This window comes from Thermobia domestica, chromosome 13 (genome assembly GCF_964235325.1).
Source record: "Thermobia domestica chromosome 13, izTheDome1.hap1.1, whole genome shotgun sequence".
In the NCBI taxonomy this organism is placed as follows: domain Eukaryota; kingdom Metazoa; phylum Arthropoda; class Insecta; order Zygentoma; family Lepismatidae; genus Thermobia; species Thermobia domestica.
In genome coordinates, this window is record NC_137466.1 from 129,555,611 (window position 1) to 129,579,444 (window position 23,834).

At 34.8% G+C, this 23,834-nt stretch overlaps 1 protein-coding gene across 1 annotated transcript in view; it reads right to left on the reverse strand.

The window, feature by feature from the left end:
* The window catches only part of LOC145667750 (carboxylic ester hydrolase-like), a 53,906-nt gene extending 33,086 nt beyond the window's left edge, over window positions 1-20,820 (reverse strand). Inside the window, exons 1-2 of the mRNA XM_081735194.1 lie at window positions 20,674-20,820; window positions 2,488-2,625 (exon numbers count right to left, since the gene is read on the reverse strand). Coding sequence (XP_081591320.1) covers window positions 2,488-2,625; window positions 20,674-20,820 — 285 coding nt within the window. The remainder of the gene's footprint in view (window positions 1-2,487; window positions 2,626-20,673) is intronic.
* Window positions 20,821-23,834: the final 3,014 nt, after the last annotated feature.

The following is a 23,834-nucleotide window of genomic DNA, read 5'->3' on the forward strand; positions in this document are numbered from 1 at the left end:
GTTGATCGGTAGTTCGCGAAGTTCGTTACTTAACTTTTCTTCTCAGGGTTGCCAGATCATTACAAAAAATCTAGAATACATCTACATTCAGTTTACAATCGAAGAAATACCTGAATCAAATGTAGTACACATATATACGTATTTGTTTCTTTTTTAGTGTGCGGATAACTGACGTTTTGGATAATTGACGTGCGGATAAACAACTTTTACTGTGTATGTATGAGGAGCAGTCAAATGAAAACCGAACACCCTCCATAAAACGCATTCCTAGCCAACGTTGGCAACTCTGTAGCTGCTTAACGATACTGCCATTTCTCGGGATGAGAAATACATACTGACAACTCATAGGTACACACAGTTGTTCGTTTATTCCTCTACAGGTGAGCGTAGAGAAAAGTGTGTTTGGAGCAGAGGAGCAAAAAGATATTGTTCGGTTTTTGGTGGCTGAGTTGAAACACATGAAACTCATCCCTATGGCTAACACTATGTCGACTAAACAGCAACTATGACGAACACTGCATGTCACTGACAAGTGTGCATGAGTAGCATAAGATATTCCAAGAAGGACGCATACTACTGCAAGATGATTCGCACCCAGGACACATTCATCGAGCCATTATCCCTGATGTGGTTGCGCGGATTGGTAGTCTCATCCGTTCAGGTAGGAATTAGCCATGGCTTTGTGCATGCCATTATCAAAGAACGCATGCAGTTCCGAAAAATTTGCGTGTATGTTCCGCATCAACTGATGGAGGGACAACAGATTGACAGAATGGCTTCATGTCTAATGCATCTGCAGGGGTATCACGAGGAAGAGTATGAGTTCCTGTCCCGTATCGTCACAAGGGACGAAACGTGGTGCCACCATTTTGAGCCAAAGAGCAAACGACAAAGTCAATAATGGAAACATCCCAATTATTCCCCGCCAAGAAATCGAAAGCTGTGCACACAAGTTCCGTGCTTGTTGACTTCCTCGAGCATGGGGCCACAATAAATGCAAAGCACTATGAAGACTCTTTGCAGAAACTGAGACTTACCATAAAGTCAAAGCGTCCTGAAATGTTGTCGGACGAAATTATCCTTTCGGATAATAATACCCGTCCCCATACTGCAAATCTGGTGTGTTATACACTTCAGATCTTTAGCAGGGAAACACTTCAACATGCTTCGTACAACCCAGATCTGTTCCCTTGTGATTTTCACATTTTTGGCAATCTGAAGAAAGACATTCGTGGATGTCGGTTTCAGACGGACGAGGAAATGCAAGAATGAGTGAAGTTGTGGATCCGTCTGCGACCTAACTCCTTTTAGAAGACTGGAATTGATTGTCTCGTCGTCCAGTGATAAATATATTAGCGTGTCTGGTAATTACTTTTGAATGAAAAAACATTCCATTGCTACTTATTTGCGTGCGATAGGCTTTTATTTTTTATTACTCCTCATATTTGGACCCTATTTTCTCTTCTTGTGAATTTGTAATTTGATTCATAAAAGATGAGTTAAATTATTAAAATGATCTCTTTTTTAAAATGTTATTTTCTCATAACAAAGAATAACTAATAAAGATATAACAGATCTACAATATTAAAGAGTTGCCCATGTAACAAAAATTGAGGCTGTCTCGTCTCAAAAAAGCGTTTTGAAAGAGATGTCTCGACTCTCAAGCTTATTGAAAGACCTCTGTCTCTTCTATATTATCACGAAAAATCATGTCTCGCCTCGTCTCGAGGCAACCCTGTCTACAATGACTGAATGAGGTACTAAAATAATTATAATTTAGACGCCAAGCTAACAATGCATTGATATCTAAGTATATACTTATAACTGTTGCTCTAAAAGAAATAATCTCTAGCATATATAGCGTTTAACGATCTAATGGTTTATTATTCTAACTTTATTTTAAAATTCTACCAGCGATTACGCCTTCGTTGTTGAATTATTTATGAGTTTCATCCTAGTAACAAAGTACCGAAGAACAGTTAATAATAGTCTGTTAATTTACAGATTTTTCTCATTTAAATCACAGTGAGATCCAGGATTTGTTATAGGATGACAAAAATATGAATGTACAGAAATTTCTCACACTAGGTACATATACAGTACAACCTCAATTATCCGACACAATTTTCGCAATATTTCTCCGTCCCTATTCAACAGATTTACAGCAAATTTGGAGGATAAGCTTGTAGAGCTATCTAATTATGTTCTCCAAAATTTAAAACAGATCGGTTGAATAGGGCCTGAGAAATAGCCCGGAAACTGTGTCGGATAATCGAAGTCCTACTGTACTAGCAACTTGTTTTCATTTCATCGGAGTATGAAATTAGTATCATACAAATTTTTTTTCGAGAATTTCAATAAGATCATCATTTATTTAAAAAGATAATAAATATTGTTGCTTAAGAATGCATTTTTGTGTCCAAATTTAACATTTTAATATGTTGTTATATTATGAATACTGCACTGTGACAGAGTACGCTGACTTACTTGAGGTGTATAAACATTCAAATATAAACAGTTTTCACTAGTTGGAAATGGCTTCCCATAATGATTAATCTGAGGGCAAGCTGGTTGTTCTTTTGTTGCGTCCTTCACTCCAATCCAGTGCTCAGGAGGCTGAGGAGGCTACAGAATTAATAAAAAGAAAGCATTATCACATTGCATAACATTCCAGGTGTTATTAATGTTATCAATTTGTATTTAATCAATAATTCCTGACAATTTATCGTCTTAATCAAAGGAGCCATATCTAGGGTTGCCACATTTTGTAAACGAAAAACCGGGACACCAATCTCAGGCTATATATAACGTCAGGATTCATACTTATTTGGTTAGAATCAATTAATTATTGTCTTTTCCAGGTTACTACTCAAATTTTTCCAGTTTATTCTATACACAGTTAACACAAATGAAGCTCCACAAGGAATGTATAAAGAATCTGGAAAGGCAAAATAAAAAGAGCTGCCTGGCATCCAGTACCGTGCCGTGAGGGGGGCGAGTGGGGCGACAGACTTTGGGTGCCAGATAACGGGGCGCAAAATTCTAGAGAAAAAAGAAAAAAGAGTGGAAACATTACGTGGAATATATGTATGGGGGCGCCGTCGTATACTCTTGTCCCGGGCGCTGATTGTCCATGGCACGGCATTGCTGGCGTATCTTAATCCGAACTCCGATTTGTTGTGTTTAACAGGTCCTAAATATTGCGCCAATTACAACACACCCTCCCATTTATGATTGAAGAGAGATATCTAGGAGCCATATCTAGGGTTGCCACATTTTGTAAACGAAAAACCGGGACACCAATCTCAGGCTATATATAACGTCAGGATTCATACTTATTTGGTTAGAATCAATTAATTATTGTCTTTTCCAGGTTACTACTCAAATTTTTCCAGTTTATTCTATACACAGTTAACACAAATGAAGCTCCACAAGGAATGTATAAAGAATCTGGAAAGGCAAAATAAAAAGCAAAATAAAAGGGTATTGCGCCATCACCCGAGTCAGAAACACTGCCCTAAAGGAAACACAAATTTAGCATGTAGGAAAAAAAATGAAATATAAAATAACTAGTAGTTGAAGTCCATCACCGAGAAAAATACGTTCTTTTCTATTGAAAGTGATATTCAAGAAATTATTGTCATAAGATACGCCCCTGGTGAATATTTTTATCTTTTTATCCTCTGGAACCGAAACTACCCATAGGACTAAAGAATGAATGTGATTTTCAAACTTCTTCTTGTTTGTTTAGTTTGTCTAAATTAATTGGCTACACAAATCTTCCGAAAACATTCCGTTTTCAGGTGAGACATACTAATTCCTGTAGATTGATTTTTTTCACTTAGAATAACGAAAACTGGGACAATCAGGTGTCCCGAAAGCCTTTTACGGGGAAGTTATATATTTCGTTGAAAACCGGGACGTCTGGCAACCCTAACCATATCTCTTAAAACCCTTTTAAGTCCTGGCTTTTGGGGGGTAAATTATAGACTTTGAGTCAAGCGGCAACAGCATTATCCCTATTTATCCTAGGATCACGGTTCGTACCTCATTTTTTCACAATAGAACGGCCTTTCAAACTGTACCATTCACATTTCCCTATCATGTCCATGAGGCGGGAAATTTTGAGATAAATCGGAATTTTTCTGATTTTTTAAAAAATTTAAGCCCCTCGGGACCCACCTGTGTTAACGCACAGATCTTAAAATCAACTGAAAAATACTAAGGATCGTACTAAATTTCAAGCTTTTATCCTGATTAGTAAGGTCGGGAAAAATGTTATCAATCAGCCCAACAATGCTCCAGATTATTCAAAAAGACTCAGATATAATATAAAATTTCCTGAGACATCTCTATTTATCCTAGGGTTGTGTTTTGTATATCATTCTTTTCAGAATAGAACAGGCTTTCAAACAGTACCATTCACATATCTCCATCATGTATCTGAGGCGGGAAAATAGCGAAAAAAGGGATTTTTGTTTTAAAAAATTTTTTTTTTTTTTTTTACCTTTTTTGCCCCTCTGGACCTTTGTTTTAACGCAGAGACCTAAAAAAAACTGAATAATACTAAGAGGTAGACTGAATGTGTTTACAAAATTTCAACCTTCTAGATGCAAAAGTAAGCCCGCCAAAAATTAAATAGAAATAGGCATAACAAAAAAAAAATTAAGTTATAACGTCATCACAACCTATGTCTCGATGCAGAAAGGCGTGAAACCATACGTAACGTGTTCTACAATGCTTCATGCTTGAAAAAAAGAAAGAAAGAAAGCAAAAAAGGAAGTATAAAGCATTATTGGTACTTTTTTGATCGAATAATGAGGTCACTACGTTAGTATCTAAAAATAGGCACAAGAACTTAAAAGGAAATGAGATGAAATGAAATCTTTGAGTTTTGCGTCCCACGGTTATGCCAGTTAGGCTAAAGGAGACGGTGACTATGAGAAATGAATGAAATGATAGAATGAAGAAAGTGGGAGGAAACGGGAGAACCCCGAGAAAACACACGCACACGGTGTTTGTCCACAACAAAGTTCACTTGGCAGGGGCTGGGATCGAACCCGGGACCAGAACTTAAAAGGGTTTAACAATTAGTTGTCAGTACGATAAAGCCAGAAGGAAAAACACGTCCCCTTTCTTAAAATATTATTCACTATAGGGTTACAACGCTAAATCTTTCGTTACATTTCTTAATTGTAATGAATTGTATAGTAGATTTTACAATTGACTCGATGAGTACGAAAATCAGTCATCTCCATCAAAGCTAATTTTAGAGGGGAAACAAACAAAACTAAATTAGTCAATATGCACCTAACATATAGGATTGTATTCATTTTTGGACAGTAGAATATTGCAATTTCAGGTTCAGAGTATAAGTCTCGTCTAAGAATATCTCCACAGTGAAGACGTACGAAATCATGATAGTATGTGTAGTTCATTAGCATTAATACCATCAAGCAGGATCGATGAATTTGGCTCATCGTCATGGAGGACTGTCCATCTGGCCAGAAAACGAACAGTTCAACGGTTCTTTCATTGAACTGTGGATAGACAATCCAAACATTCGGAAAGAAATATGGAACTGCAATGGTTAAAAGGCACACAACGAACAACCAGTGGAAGGTTGGTACAATAAGCTAAACTGCAGCATATCTTGAAGTTTGTGAGTGTACTAAATGCAGATGCTACGTCTAGTTTTCATCCCTTTACGAGACAGGGCTTAGACTGTAAGCTGAAGAGGGGTCCGCGGTGGCTCAGTGGTAGAGCGTTCACCTCTGGTGCATCGGGTCCCTGGTTCGATCCCAGTTTGCGCCACGTGAACTTTGAGATGAACAAGCACCGTGTGCGTGGGTTTCCTCAGAGTTCTTCCGTTTCCTCCCACTTTCTTCATTCCACCATTTTCATTCATCTCTCATCATCACCGTCTCCATTTTCCTACCCGGCATAACCGTGGCACACAAAACTCACAGATTTAATTTCATTTGTAATCCGGAGAAGTTTAGAAAATCGACTTACATCCATCTTCACGGATGATTGCAATTTGTTCTGAAGAAGTTAGGTAATGGCGAAGACTTTGAAAAATGCTTGAGCAGCGTGAGTTATCTCCGAAAGATGGAATAATGAAATATGAATTGTACAAATGGATAGACAATGTACAGAAGTACGAGGGTTCCACCTTAATGACGTGCTATTTGCTCGGAAAATAACAAGATGACAAGGTTCTTCTTAGACCCGCCTTGGAGTATGGAGCTAATGTTGTGTTTTTTACATATTACAACGTTTTTCTGTGCTCTAGAGCGGCCATATTTTTTAACTTCCTGACTAAATTCTCTAATGTACCGCTTATTTTATTGTTTATTTATTTTAATTTGTGATTATTCAACTTCTGTTCCTAATTATTTTCTTTTTGATTATCCTTATTTTCTGTTCTTATTTATTTTCATTTGCTCCTCTCTTTTGTTTTTTTATTTATTTCAATTTGCTATAGTTTGTATTATTATTTTTCACTTATTTACTTCAATTTTTCATTGATTATGTTATTTTTCTCTTCTTTACTATAACTTTCATTAACTCATGTTCTTAGTTATTTTAATTTCCGTCTCTTTTCTTTGTTACCCTTTTTTTTCTGAAAGTGAAGCATTTTCTAAGATTCCCTCCTCTAGAGAGCCCTCGGAGCTAAATGGTTAGCCTACGCCCCTCTTGCATGGGAGACCCGGGTTCGATTTCGGCGGGAGTTCATGCGGTTCGGATTCCACGTTAATCAGTAGGTCCACGTCTCATACAGCCTCGCTGCTGAAAGGCACGCTAAACTAAACTCAATTGTCCTTCTCTAGTATTAGTTGCAATTGTTGTTATATATTTTATTTAACTTGTGTTTTTCTCTTTTTCTGTTCTTACTTAGTTCATATTTGCTGTTTTCTCCCTCCCCCTATAGTGAAAGCAGTTTCAGGATAAATCACGTGATTGCCAGATACACCGTGTGAAAATGAACGACACCTTCAGAATGATTTATCCGATAACCAGGACCGTGTGATATTGCCCGATAATGAGCACCATTTGAAATTGCACCGTGAGAAACTGCACGTCACCAGCGTTGTAGCTAGCAAGTTGTTATAAGCGGAGGTATTACTTTTTCAGGGAGCAGATTTTTACATTTTAAAAGAAAGTCATCCTCCTATCTGCTCTAGTAGCTAGTACTCCTATGCTAAAAGAAAAAAAAAACGCGTATACTGTAACTCACGAAGTTTCGCATTTATTCCATTTTCCCTACATTTATGGATTAAATTCTGTTATTAATAAGTGGAGATCATAGAAAGCAATCCATCTAAGGAGATATTTCCAAATAATATAATAAAATAATAAAAATATAAACAAAAACAAAATTATGCTCGGTTTTGCTTATACTGGCAATCATACTTTCGAGGGATTTTTGCAGTAGCACTGCACGATTGTGCAGGGAATTTCATATTGCCAGTGACGGAGTTGAATGAGGGAACTGGGAAATGGAGTAAAATATTGCATTTATTGGTTTAAACCTACAGTTTAGATAGTCTGCCAAATATAAATTAGCTTCTGTAACCAAGATATCCTACGAACTATAGAAACAAACAGGTTGGAAGTGATATGCGCCATGGTTATTAGCGTTTATTTGTTAAGAAAAAGAAAGCAAAGGAAACGTAATCTCCTTGTTTAGGTGGGTAGTATGGTGGACTAGTAGTTGTTATAGATACTGTTTTGACACCAGATCGAATCCCATCCCATGCCATCCTTTTTTATTATTATTATTTACAAAATATTATAGGAAGTATATAATTGTCATGTTAGTAAGGACCGAAACAATATAATAAGGAAATAACTTATTGATAGTGTCCTTTAACCGACGTATTTATTCATTATTAAAGTACCATTGATAAGAGCGATTGTTTTCAGTTTGTGTATTATTATTCCTCCTTTCTCACTTCGTGTGTGTGTGTGAGTCAGGAACAGAAAAAACACGCAACCTGCAGTCTTACTGTTCCAGCGAATGAACTAGAATAGCCTCTTGTCATGAAAAAAAAAAACAGAAGAAAGCTGATGTTAAATTATTGTTCTAGTGTTTGTGTGTGCGCGTTTCTTTTTAGAGTATTGATTTTCTTTTTTTTTTCATATCCACAAGTGCAAGAAATGGAATCATAAGTTTGTGTAAGGAATAAAGAATGCTTTCTTTGAACAAAACTAAATTATACAGATCTATGTGTGCCGAACACGAATGCTTCCCCAAAGATAGTATGGATATGAACGATAATTATACCATTCTTCTAAATTATACAGTAGCGTGAAAAACTGATATTAAAATGATATCAGGTGTAAGATTTTTCTTTCTAGCATTTCAATACATTAAACGTAACTCATTAACTTTTTGGGATTACAAATCATCACCTTATTTGTCGGTGTAGGCCTAGTCGTTTTCACATTCGAGCGACGAAAGAAGAAATTGTGGTGATAGTGTTAAAAATCGAATTCGAGATTTGAATGAATTCAAGTTTCATGGCCCCTACATATCGAAAAAATGATTTTGCGATGTCTGTCCATCTGTTCGTCTGTCGGTTCGAAACGCTTTCACATCCACTCAAATAGAGGCCATACTGTTCAACTTATCTGGACCGAATTCTACACATGAAGTTTTTATCGTTTCGAATTCAATACCCTCTGACACCTAAAAATAAGGGTAGTTTACTGAAGGATAGGAATTTTGTTTATTTTTACAAATATATATTTTATTAACAACCCTCCACTGTAGTATGAATCATTGCTCTGAAAATAAACATAAGGTGTAATTTTCTGTATGGGATGCGTTTTTTGAACAATTTTCCAAACCACAATTCATAAATAAACGTATCATTAATAGAGTAACAATATGACATAAATCGTTCTTCATGTAAACATTCGGAAGGAGTAGTATACTCTTAGAGTGAGCTTTTCCCCGACGATATTCCCATTAACGCTTCAGGCAATTTTGTTCATATTTCGTAAAGAAATGTTTCAGTAATAACCGAATATACTGCATAACTCGTTTTTCCTGAAAACATTCAGAAGGAGTGGTTTTCTCAAGGAGTAATTTGTTTTTGACAATTTTCTTAGTAATAACTAGATATCGAATGTTTAGGCACTAAAAACCTGTAACATAGGCAGGCAAATAGCCACTTTTAATTTATAGTGTAGGCACTAAAATGCAACTCGAAGTAATGAAGGTAAATTAAATACTGAATACAATTAAGAAATAAATTCGTCATAGATAATGTTCCAAGAATATAGAAACATAGGCCTACCTGTTTGTTAATGTCTTATTTTACTGTATATTTAAATACGAGTTGACATGTATGCCATATATATTTTGTAAATACATTTTATACAGCACTTTATCACTATACATAACAGTCCAAAATTTTATAGCACTTTATCAGTACACATAGCAGTCCAAAGTTTTACAGCATCTTATCACTACAAACACTTATATTTCTCGAAAGAGGCAGAATTCTTTCTTGAAATACTGTTATATGTTTTTTTCCCTCAATAAAGTCTTATTTTCAAGAAAATACATAGAATAGGCAATATTAGGCACTAAAGCAATTATTTAGGAAGGAAGGGGCGAAATAGGCAAAATAGGCCAAATAAAATTAGCTTAAATTGAAACTATACCCACTGATATAAACTTTAAAACGTTATTTTTGATATCTTTAAGATTAAATAATAGGCATTTTGCCTAACATCCGGTCTTGAGTAATAACTGAGACGAATTTGTTCTAATTTCAGTAATAAATATTTCAGTAGTAATCTTACAATATGGTATAACTTGCTTGTCCTGAAAAGAAAAATCCAAAAGAGGTTTACTTTGACGTTGATTTTTTCTCAACGATTTGCTTAAAAAGATTCGAGCTACTTGGTACAGATTTCATAAATAATTTACAATATACATAAATCGTTTATCCTCAAAATTACAGATAGAATAGTTTTGGGGATAAGTTTTTCTCGATGACCTTCGCAAAAACAACTCAGGACATGTTTGTTGTTCACATTTAATAAATAAATATTACATAAATAACCTAATGATATAATTCCATCATCCTGAAAATCTAGAAGTGGTATATCACTTTTGGGAATAAGTTTTACCCTGCGATTTTCTCAAGAACGACTCAGGCGATTTTGTTCATATTTCATAAATAAATGTTTCATGAAACAGTTACAACATTGCACAACTCATTTGTTCTGAAAAGATCCACAAGGGATAGTTTATTCTTGGGGGTGACTTTTTCGACGACTGTCTCAGAAATTATTCAGACGCTTTGCTCATAGTTCACATACAATTATTTCCTTAATAATTCTAATATATGGCATAAGTTATTTGTAAGGAAATATGACTAATGGGTACTTTACTTTTGGGCCTAAAATTTTTTCGAACAAATTTTTCCAAAATCCATTATTTTATTCGCATTTTCCAAATAAATGTTTCAGTAATAGCTGCAGCCTAACAAGAGTCAGTTTAAGAAATTCGAGCGAAAGTTCAGTGTGTATGTTCCGTACCCTTTCTTAAATATATTTTTAAATGTTACACATAATCACAATCTTCCTTTAAAAAATTGAAACTTCTTTTTAAATGTGCCTTGTTGTGGCTTTATGGTTCAAGTGTATTGGTTCTGGATTTGATTTTCGGTGAGAGCTAGTGTATTTTCATCCAACGTTAAGATACAGATGACACATCGCTGGAAAGAAAGGTTTTAGATTAAACCTAACCAAGCTAATCAATAATACAAAGAAATAATACAGTGATGAAATTATCGAAGAAACTTTGCTAATATTAGGTAGGTGGGACTGAAATGTCCAACCGATGATTGTCAGTTGCAAAGGGAAAAAAGGGAAAAATACAATACCAGATTAATCAGTGGTCTCTAGGGAAAGCTATCCTACTAAGAAGGATTGCTGTACAAAAAAATGTAACCACTGGGAGATATGTTAGGAAAATACAGTGGGTGAGAGAGAGTCTCTCTACTCTTCGATTTAAATACGGTTCGGGAGAATTTTATTTAAAAAAGTAATAATACTGCAAATCATGAATAGTCTACACCTTCGTTTGAGGGCGAGAATTGAAGTTCGTATGTAGGTTTGCATTGAAATGAACATTAGAACACAATATCTGTTGAACATTGCTGAGGGCTTGCGGACAGGTTTGCACTGCAGTTCACGGGATTCGATATTGTAACGTTCGTAGCGAACTACTGAGCCTTCCCCACTGTACACTATAAGTTAAATTCGTACTGAATTAAAACTCTATTTGTTTAAATTTAAAACTTTTGACCGTTATCACCTGTACATCACGGGCAACACTCGCCAGTAATACTTTGTTTTCGCCTTTGTTTAAGCCCCATAAATGTCTTTGTTCATAAATTTCTTTGTGTATGGTTTTTCATATACGTGGTATGGACATTAAATTTTGACTTCTACGCCATACGTATCTAATTACATACACACCTATAGAATGAACACAACAAACTTGGAAGATATTGTTTGTATATGGAAAATTACACACGCAGCGCTGCTCGGGAGAGCCGTATGTAAGGAATTCCATTCACATGGCAGTCAACGTGTTAAGAAATGTATAATAATAAGAATTATTAATAATAATAATAAACAGAAAACGAAACGATCATTTACATAATTTATAAACATAAATTAACATTTATTAAGGCATGTAAGTGCAATGGACATAAGTTATTTCTCTCTCTCTCTCTCTCTCTCTCTCTCTGAACGCAACAGCTCTTATTGTGCCAAGGCGTAGAAGAGAACTTGTGGCACTCACGACTTTGGGATGGTGTGCGGTCAGCACGGTTGTAGGCAGGGTTGATATGTTTAAAACAAAATGTTTAAAACAAGTGTTTAAAACATGTTTAAAACGAGGGCTGTTGTTTTATTCAGTTTGTTTTAAACGTTTTAAACAAAATGTTTTAAACGTGTCTTTTTTCGATGGTGGTTGAACATGTTTAAAACAACTAAAATATCAGATTGAGTAAGCTAATTTAATTTTCTATCAAACAACCCATCCTCCGCAGGATTTGTGCATGGAGTAAATTACAAGCAGAGTTATATTCTTATTATAACAGCAATTACTGAACGAAATTCTGCACATCAATGTGCGTATAACTAAACCAACAGAAATTCAAATGAAGTATTTCAACATTTCTTAATTTCCAAGAATAACGGAGGTTAAACACACTAAACACTATTCTAAGATCCAAATTCACAAATTCAAAACTTGTGGTATTTTTTGATCACTATCGTTTCCATAATAATGAAGAGTTCTCAGATCATAAGCTAGAAGAAATGCTCTGACAAATACAATACAACTCATAGAAAAGAGCAGTGACTAGCCTACAAGGAGCAAATGACATATTTTAACTAAACAGTTTTCAAGATACATCTCTATCTGCAACATGGATAGGTAACAGTGATTAGTGCCTATGGCATAACAACACAATTAATTTTTAGACGCCCCGCCAGAGATTTTAACAAAATGGTAGACTCTCACGTTCGGGGCTCTGGTGACCTCTCTAATTATCACAAAGTCATGAGTTATACACCATTGGAAAGCTTATAGACCACAAATTCCAATGAGGTAACATTCGTGAAATTCCCGCCGTATTCGTAATAAAAAAAAAAACAGGAAAAAAAACATTAACAATATGAAAATATTGACTTTGCGGGGCCCTGGCAACCTTTGCAGGCCACCCTACGCTGACAAAATGATGAATGCGTAGGCCACATACTTGTGACAATAATGTAAGAAATGGTAGCCATTGCTTAGTGAATTCGTTTTATGTAGGAAATATTTTCAAAAAAAAAAAAAAAAAATATGCGCAGAAAACATTCATTGAATTAGACATTCTCTCCCCTCCCCCACTAGTACCACGTCCATATGCAAATCATTTTTGCTGCACACATCATGTGTACGAACAAGAATTATGCTTCTAAACCACTTCAGTGAAATATATCTTGTGTTATATGGGACCGTCCCGAAAATAAATGTAAATTAACCAAATTTGACTCCCTCTTCCTCTATAAACAACAAATACACATACAGGTTACTATCATGTAGGGGACTACCTCATTGCTTCACATATCAATTTTTATGGATGTACCACAAAGGGGGAAGGAATACCCGCCAAAACCTGATGAAAAAAAATTTGATGAAAAATTAAAAAACGAACTTCATCCTCCCTTTCACGGCCGTACATACGTACCCCCTATATACATAAAATGCAACTGAATGAAAGCTTCATCCCTCAAAAATACTTTGGTGCCAAATCATCTTTCTAGCTTAATTATAGGCTGAGCTATTGATGTTTGTTTTAAAAATAAATGTAATTTACGTCAAAAAAAAACTTAAACTCCAAAAATTGACTAACTTTGCCCCCTCCCTTCTCCCTCCATATAAGCAAGAAGTACAAATACACGATATTACCATGTAGTGGCCTACTTGATTGCTTCACGTAACAATTTTTATGAATCTATCCCCCAAGAGGGGGAACGGCCCCCCCAAAAAACTGTTGAGAAAAACCACCAAAAAAGAACACGATATTTACCCTCCTCCCATATACATAAAATGCACAACAGCAAAGCTGCATCTTACAGGAATAAATTGGTACCAGAACCATCTTCCAGCCTTAATTTGAGGTTGAAGACTGAGCCATTGAGGTTTAAAGCCCTGACATAGCAGTTGCGTCAATGGGCGTTTAAAGATTAAGAATGCAGACGACCAGTAGAACGTAACACAAAGAAACTAAACTACACATTCCGTGAACGGAGATCGGGAAAATCCCAATTTCTTTATCCGGAATTGAACATTTGGGCGGATCGAGATTAGGGAAGTTCCCGAAATTTGATCTAGCGGTTGAATATAGATGGCAAGCAATACGTAAGAGTGTAAAAATGTAATATATATGCGTACTTAGATTATTGTTTTAAACAAAATAAACATTTTAAACATGTTTTTTTTGTTTTAAATAAAGTACTTTGTTTTAAACGTTTAAAACGTTTTAAACAAAAAAAACATGTTTTAAACATAAAAAACGTTCTTTTTGATTTTTTTTTAAAAAATCATGTTTTTTTTCAACCCTGGTTGTAGGTATATGCTCAATACCAAACTACACTTACAACTGTAAAAATCGTACTTTGAGCAAAATCTGCACATGGAGCTTTTTCAAGGCTCACCAACGGAAAGCACTTCAATGTAACTCCTCAAAGAACGATATATAGTATCTATGATTTGAAGTATAAAACCCTTCCCTACTTACAATATTATCCTAATCTCTATCATCGATTACTGCCTTTTCTGGTATTTCAATAACTTCTTGGCAGGGTGACTTTAGCCAGAGACTGCTGACAACCTGGTATTGTAGTTTTCATTTTTTTCACCTTTAAAAGTGGCTCATTTAAGATGGACACTTCTGTCGCTCCAACTTCTTTTAAATAATATACCCTTGATATCTTCCTTATATTGTATGCTTTGTTTGAGTGACTGATTTATTTGGTTTGGAATATTTAACACTCCTTTTATGCGCCGATTTGTTAACTGTACTTTAACGTGGGAATCGGATTTCAGACTTAAGCCGCTTCGCTACAAGAGGCACATGGGAGTTTTTCTTTCGATTTCCTTAGAAATATTGCGAATGGTATGACTGTTAAAAACTATGATTTAAAAAGAATACACATCGACACACAAGATGATAATCTGAAACCTAAGAAATATATTGAATTGCTTTTAATTTGTTCTCACGGTACCAAAACAGTACTTATGCCTTTCTATTCCATCCTTTTAATATAAGCATTTCACACTATTGTCTGTTCTAGGATGATACAATTCTAGTTCATGTATATGCTATCTTTGGAAATACAGTAGAGTTTCGCATATCCGACAAACAGGCAATCAGAACGCCGGATAATATGGATGGGTTAAGAATAGATCTATTAAAGCTAAAACTATGATATAGACTAATTTTACATATTACGCATCTAATAATCATGTTTTATAACATGTAAATGCACTGCACTGAATCAGGAACGTATCCAGCGTGAGGTCCTGGGGGCTGTTCCCCTCCCAAACTCAAGCACTTTTAATAAATTTGTTTTTACCCTTTTGAGGTTCTTTTACATCAATTTACTTTGAGTCAGTGTTCAAATTTTGAGCAATGCGTTGTTGTCTTCTTCTAAGAACATATCGTAATGCCATTGATTCCAAGTGGAATTAAAGAACACTTCTACGATTAACATTTCGTTTCCGTTTTGTTTATAGCTTTAATATATTAGAACGATTCACTCATTCAGTTCTTGTTATTTTTGTTATGTGATATACGTAGCAGACAGTTTTCCTTAGTTATAGTAGATATATGTATGTCTCACGAAAATATGTTTTATTTTGTTTGTGCTGCAATGTAGGTTGTTCAAAGTAAACCGGTTTATAAATGAAAAGTATGATAAGTTTAAAAGAAATACAGAACTGTTGCATTATTATTATTATTATTATTATTATTATTATTATTATTATTATTAGTAGTAGTAGTAGTAGTAGTAGTAGTAGTAGTAGTAGTAGTAGTAGTAGTAGTAGTAGTAGTAGTAGTAGTAGTATTTTTAAAACATTAGAATTACGTGCTTACGAGGATTCGTATTGGGACTCTTCCGAAAAGAAAACCTTGATACGTGTCTGCACTGAATGATAGACATACAAGGCATGGTGTAGACGGGCGAGCTAGACGATTGATTCCAGAGCATCAAACAATAGATTAAGACCACAACTTTGCAGTTCTTTTTACCGATTGATGTTATTTTTTATCTACAATGATATGTCAGATAATGCGATATGTGGAATAAATGAAGGTCGGTTAAGCAAGACTATGATGTATTGGTGTTTCACGCAACTAAACCTGTAAAATATTTGTATAAAAATTATCTTTCACTCCCTAGCTAAATTGATGGGTAGGTTCGCTCACCTTGCCTTATAAAATATAGTCTTATAAAGAAAAAATATATTTTAGCTGAAAGCTAAAGAGAAACCAAATTCAATAATTTCCTAAAGTGCTTTTTTTTAAATAATAGCAAACTTAATCGCGTTTGATAGTAAGATGTCTGTTTCTGTCTGCATATTTCCTTCACATTGTTGAAGACAAAATTGTTCTTTTTCCGACAAAAGAGGATGAGAGAAGAAGTTATACAACAGCATAAACTGAAAAAAAAATAGCTATTAACAATAGTACTCTAATCATGGATAAATACGTTATTAAAGGAAAATATCAATAAGTTATTTCCTTATTATATTGTTTCGGTTCTTATTAACATGAAAATTATACACTTCCTATTATGTTTGTAAAAAAAAGGATGGGATGGGATTCGATCTGGTGTCAAAATAGTATAAGAACTACTAGTCCACCACGCTACCCACCTAACCAAGGAGACTATGTTTCCTTTGCTTTCTTTTTCTTAAGAAATAAACGCTAATAACCATGGCGCATATCACTTCCAACCTCAAGACAAGAGATTACCTGTTTGTTTCTATATTTTCGTATGACATCTTGGGTACAGAAGCTAGTTTATATTTGACAGACAATCTAGACAGTAGGTTTAAACCGATAAATGCTATACTTTACTTCACTTCCCAGTTCCTTCATTCAACTCCGCGACTGACAATTTGAAATTCCCTGAGCAATCGTGCAGTGCTACTGCAAAAATCCCTCAAAAACATGATTGCTAGTATACGCAAAACCGGGCATAATTTTGTTTTGCTTATATTTTTATTATTTTATTATATTATTTGGAAATATCTCCTTAGATCAGGCCTGTCCATGAATTGGCTCCCGGAGCCGAAGCGTGAGCGAGCACGAGCGGAGGTAAGAACAGGTAAGCACTAGCTTCGCCCCTTCCACTGCATCCGATAAGTGTTGCCAACCACACATGATGGCAAAAAACCTACGGCCAAGCCTGGTCAGAAAATTGCACGATGTTGAAGCATTGAGCATACGCAAGCGTGAAATGTGCGGGTATGCTCTCCCCCTCACCATTTCGAAAGCAGTGACGCGAAAACACTGCAGGAAATAAAATTGGTACGTTTTTTGGTCGAGGAAGACGCATGATAGAGGTTACAGTTAGCGTTGAAGTAACTAACAAATGAACAAGATAGAAAGAAACTAATATTAAACATGTCAGCTTACAGACGTAAAAACGACTGCAAAAATCGAAAACGAATTGTTTCAGACCTCTTTAGCTTGCTTACACAATTCGTGACGTTGTATTACATTAGCACTCGGTCTGTAACTTGTCATTCGCTTCACGTTTGCTAAGTTGTAAATGCCTTTTGTTACTAGAGTGATAGCAGAACGACGAGAGGTTGAAAATAATAATAATAATAATAATAATAATAATAATAATAATAATAATAATAATAATAATAATAATAATAATATAATAATAATAATAATATAATAATAATAATAATAATAATAATAATAATAATAATGGTATTATTATTATCATTATTATTAGTAGTATTATTAGTATTAGTATTATTCGGACCAAAGAGGGATGAAAATGGGGATTGGAGGAAATTCATAACGAGGAATTGCATAGTTTATACCGCTCACCTAACATTGTTAGGGTCATTAAGTGTAGAAGGCTCAGGTGGGCAGGCCATGTAGCTAGAATGGAAGAAATTAGAAAGGCTTTCTTAATTTTAACTGAAAACCCAATTGGAAGAAGACCACTAGGAAGACCTAGGCGTAGATGGGAAGACAATATTACGATGGATCTTGCAGAAATAAGAGTACAGAGTAGAAACTGGATCCAGTTGACTAAGGACAGAAGTTAGTGGAAATATTTTGTAAACGCGGCATTGAACCTTCGGGTTTCATAGGCCATAGAGTTAGTTAGTTAGTTAGTTATTATTATCTAAAAGAAATGTTCAAATATTGTTAAGAGAGAATTACACAGAAGAACTGAGTTCCGACCAAACACTAATTTGCCGGAAGGAAATTCCAGTGCAGTCCAGCCCACTTTAAGCGTTATCCGTGTAACCCACGTTTCATGTTCAAGACATTGGGAATAATTGTTCGTATCATTCAGTTGGAATGTTTCTTTCCGAGTTTACGCTGTTACAGTAGGCCTACAACATTGTGACTTTCAAAATCAGTCAGTAACTATCGAAGAAAGACAAGCGTGTAGCTTCAGTCGTTGATATGATTTAACATTCTTTTTCACTTTTAACAAGCCACCGGCAAGCAACCAGTCAGGGACAATATATTTTTCCTTATTAAAAAGACACTCCTTTTTTTTAAAAAAAAAAAACACTAATAGTAGTCACTAATGGCCACTCTTAAAAATGGAAAATCTCTTTGGCTCTCTTAATATTTTGTTTGATTATTTGCGATCAAAGTAACTTTAAAAGTGGAGTAAAAAATACTATTCTTCCTATTGATAGTGTAATAGTGGCTTCTAATCTCCATAACCAACCCCTTGCTAAGCCTATTCGCACACACATACATGCATAAGCTAATTTTCTGGAGGTAATACTTAGATAATTACAAACAAGTGCTACAGTATTTTTTTTCGTATCAACAGATTATCTCTTTTCCTAAAAAGCGAAACAATATAATATAACAAACCCACACTCGGATTAAGAACTTGATAATATATATATATATATATATATATATATATTGAAAACTGGTTTTCCATTGGGCAAACTAGCAATTTTTTATAAATGTAAGCGATGGTTTGGTTCCACCACATCCTTCTTTAACAAAAAAAAAGAAAAAAGAAGAAAAGGAACGTACATAGTTTATCATTTGATTGCTGTTACAAGTTTGTGTTGTCTATAGTTAACGGTTACCACATTGTAAAAAACACTATACACTAAATGGCAATCAGTTACCATATATACTATTTTTTTAATTTGGTAAGCTAGTGATTACCGCCAAGGTTGACAACACTTCCACTCCTCTAAGGACGAAACCCGAAGATTCACGAAGCACGAACAACGATATTTGCACGTAGAATGCTCGTGAGCGCTCACGAGGAGAGTTTCCACTATCTGCTCGCCGTGGCCAGGGCTGCCTTAGATGGATTGCTTTATATTATCTTCACTTACTAATAACAGAATTTTACCCATAAATGTAAGGAAAATGGAATAAATACGAAAATTCGTGAGTTACAGTATACGCGCATTTTTTTTTTTTTTTTTTTAGCATGGGGGTACCTGTTCCTTTGATGCACGAAGTCCCGGTTTCGATTTCCGGTGTGAACGTCTTGGAAAATTTGAATGATTATGGTGGTTTGGACTTAAACTGTAGGTTCACTGCATGTCACTGCATTAGTTGTGGTCGCAAGAATCCAAGTTTGTAAAGATGAACAAATGATAACAATATGTAAGGTCCACTATTCTTTTTTCTCTTTTCTTTTTATACATTGTTTACAAACTGATTTAGAAAATATACATGGAGAATACTTGTCCTTTTGTTGAAATTTTTCTTTATAATTGGATAGAGAGTTAGTAGAAATTAAAGTTGGTAATATTAGTCATACAAAAGCATAATTGCCTGTATCTATGATGTTTATGAACACATTTTGAAAAATTGTGAAAATGGGGCATCTTTCCTCAACATGTGTGCTGAAGATTTCTCACTTGAAGGATTTTTGTAAGTGGTTTATTCTAAGTTCTTAAATTTATTGAAATAAAATTGTCTTTCCAGATATTATCAACAAGATATCAGTCTTGTAATTGATCATAAATTTAATAACCTCACCTCAATTGCAGGAGTAGAAAATGGGTAATAATGAAAAGTAGGGTATTTTTACCGAAGTTACTCTATATGGAATTCGACAATAGCCCAGTGAATAGTTCCTTCTTAATGTCTTATTTAGTATTCCTGAAGAAGATTTTGCATAAAAATTGAAGTTTTGTGTTGGAAATTAATGAAAATTGTAAATACAAACAAACGACATTTTTTTCTATTTCGCAATAAATGTTTTTAGCAAGTTTACACACAGTTCAATTGTTAATAAGAAATAACATTAATTTCTTCTACAGAAAAGTAAAGTATATACATTTTGAGGCTGTAACAGGAACTTATAAGTTTATTGGAAAAAATGAAATGAAATCTTTGAGTTTTACGTCCCACGGTTATGCCGGTTAGGCTAAAGGAGACGGTGATGATGAGTAATGAACGAAATGGTGGAATGAAGAGAGTGGGAGGAAACGGGAGAACCCCGAGAAAACCCACGCACACGGTGTTTGTCCACCACAAAGTTCACTTGGCGGGGGATGGGATCGAACCCGGGACCCCAAGCACCAGAGGTGAACGCTCTACCACTGAGCCACCGCGGCCCCCAAAGTTTATTGGAAAGTATGTCTAGGGATGAAAGTAGAGAGTTTTTGTTAAGAATCTTATACTGTATTACATCAGAAGATGCTATACTTCAACACGGAGTACAGCTTAGTGATTTTTTAAATATAAAAGCCTGAATCCAGTTTATTTTAATTCCTCATAAATATATTTATAGGTAAAAGCATGCAAGTACTACTAAAAGATATTCTAATCCTGTAAATTGTTGGTTAAACTTTGATATGAACTTATAAGATGAGCAAAACATGAAACTTGCCTTAAATCGGAGATATCCAAGAGATGGTTTGGCGTAAGGAATTCCTCTAAAACCAAAGAACTTTCTCCCATAAAAAGATTCCATTACCACACCACGTAATTTTCCTTGCTTTACACTTATAATTGGTGAATCTTCTGTTAACACCATTAGTATTTTTGATACAAAGCAAACAAATATAAAAATCAAATATTCTGATTTCATATTGGCAAACGTGTGTGTTGTATAGCAACTAATGCCAATATAATGGTATACACGTAAGGATTGTGCTTAAGTACAAGAAGGAGTAACAAAAAGTACTTCAACTTCTTCATTTTTCAACAACAACAAAACATTCTGTTGGTTTTTATTTGTTCTCGGGCATTCTGAAGGACAAGTATTTGTAATGATTATTAAACTGACAAAGATGCATAACGAGTCGTTTCCTGTACTTCAATAACAAAAAGAAGCCATTTTCTGCCATCTTTTGCCGTATATATACAGTATAGTTGAGGGTAATGTTTCCCTCAATTAAAAAAAATCAAAATGGAGATTGCTTATCTATTGCTTAAACTGGAGTCCGAGTTATTATTCGGGATTTAAGGCCTGATAAACCGATTGGGAGTTGAGTCCGGGAATACAAGCATAGTAAATATGAGCGTTAGCCACTTATCTACGAAGGGATAAGAGGTCTAAAACAATTTCAGTCAAGAATAGGTGAAAAATAGAAACAGATTTTAAGATGACAATCCATATTTTTTAATTTCACGTAATTTATTTCAAGATTATCAAGATGCGATGGAGACTTGGCTTTTAAGATGAGACTGAAACGGTATTTTTTTTATTCGAGACGAGATCGAGTCTGAAATCGCTATTTGTCGATCGAGGCTGAGGCCCCGGCGAAAAATTTCAAGTTTTTGTCTTAGCCCCCAAAATAAGGGTACTATACTGGAGAGTGAAAAAACATACAGCCCCATACATGCGAAATTCTGAAAAAAAAATAAAATATTTAGACCTCATAAACCAATATTTGATTAAGGATTTCAAGTATGGCGTCAGTCAATTTTCGTTTAAAAAAATCCACACGGCATAGTTTAGTCTTGAAAATGAATACTTTTTACGGAAGATTTTTCTCAAAAACGACTTATTTTACTTTGATTATATTTCGTATATAAACAGTACAGTAGCAATTGCACCATGAGATGATTTAATTTAGGAAAGTGAGCGAGAATGTTTAGTGAGGTGGCCAGTAACTTTTCTTTCGTTCATTTTTTTAATGCTTTAACTGCTTCATTTACGTTGTATTTAAGTGTTCTCACGACACAAGCCTAGAAATTCTTTATGTCTCGAGTTATATATTGGAGAATTATAGGCCTACATATTCAGTTTTAGATGCCAAAATTGCTATCATCATTTCTTAGTTTTGCTTTCTTCTTTTTTCAGCAAATGATTTATTTTTTTAAGATCTTCGTCTGGAAGAGCTTATTTTAAGAAAAAAGAAACTTACGTAACATCGTTGAAGTGTTGAAACTCCTCACACCATTGTGCAAATAACAAAGTTTTCATTTCGCAAAAGTTTGCATGTTTTATGTTCATTAGCGATTTTATCAAGGTGCTCATCATTTAGAGCATGGTCATTGCATTAGTATTTTGAGATTTTTATTTTTTTAAGCAAATCACGGAAGTCTCAAGCATTTTGCTAAAAGAAAATGCAGCATCTTGCAAACCATGTCAATATTACAAATGAACTTAAATTTATGATGTATGCAGAGCTCGTGAAATTATCTTCTCACCTTGGAGCCAGTTTTGAAAATCAGGTGCCATAATAATACAAATTCAGTTTGATTCATAGGTGTCTTGGTCCTCAATTATAGTTACTGGCAGGCACGTAGCCAAGATTTCGTAATAGGGGGGGGGTCCGAGACATGAAATACTCTGGTTGTCACACCAGAGTTCGATTATTATAAACTCTTTTATTGGTAAATACATTGGTTCGTTTAGTCTGGATTTCGTAATGGGAGGGTGTGGGGGCAGTGTGACATGAAATATTGTGGTTATTACTAGGGATGCGCACGAGACAAGACCTATGGCTGCCTCGACTCGAAAATGTACTGTAAAAATGAGACTCGACTCGAAAAATATATATTTTTCTATTGGAAGAGCCGTGTCTCGACTCGAGGTTTGTCAGGAAAATCCTGTCTCGACTCGTCTTGTGCGCATCCCTAGTTATCACACCAGGGGCTTGATCAATCTAAACTATTTTACCAGCAACACATATTGGTTTGTTAGGACAAGAAAATGAGGACATGTTAGTAAGTATTTTAGTAGTAAACTATGAAGAAATCTCGAATAAAAGAATATTAAAAACTTTTAAAAGATTTTTCAATATCTATATTTCTTCTTCGGTTCATTCAAATATAACAATTTTCCTTTCATTATGACCTCAACTATTTAAAAAAAAAAAAGTACGTGTCCAATAATGTAAAATATTTTATAATATCTGCGTTCCTTTCTCTGCTGAATCAAATGTTAACAGAACTTGGTTTCCACATAACTTTTTGTTTCTATTATTCCGTCAACTACTGTCTGTTCCAAATGACAAGTTAAAGGAGCAGTTGAAAACCGTTTCTGAAATAACATGTTTGATCTACAAAGAAGCGATAATGAAAAAAATATTTTTATTTTTCGCTTTTTATTTTTAACTCTCATTCTTCCTATATCTCGTTTCTTTTTTGTTTCATCCTTCATTAATTTTTTTAAATTTCTGGTCTTGAAGGGGGGGGTCCGGACCCCCCGGACCCACCCCTTGGCTACGTGCCTGTTACTGGTATAAAAAGCACAAGCTTAAATTAGTATGCAATCTATTTCTTAAAGATAATAGTAGCATTTGAAGGCAATACAAGTGAAGTTTCATAAAGGAGCAGTACGTCTTGTAGTTTGAGCACCGAAACCAATTGTCCACTGTTCGGGTTGGATCAAAATCCTCCAATGATGGAAGTTCAGGTAAAATGGAAACTTTGAACTTTATAACGAATTCATTGTAAATTGCTTTTAATCCATTCACGGCATAAAAATCAAAACTACTGACAGGACAAAATGTGCTATAAGTCTCATTTTGTTTGCACATCATTTACAAGAAATCTGTTTAGTTCAAGTAGTAGATCTATGTAAATCACAATGTTGAG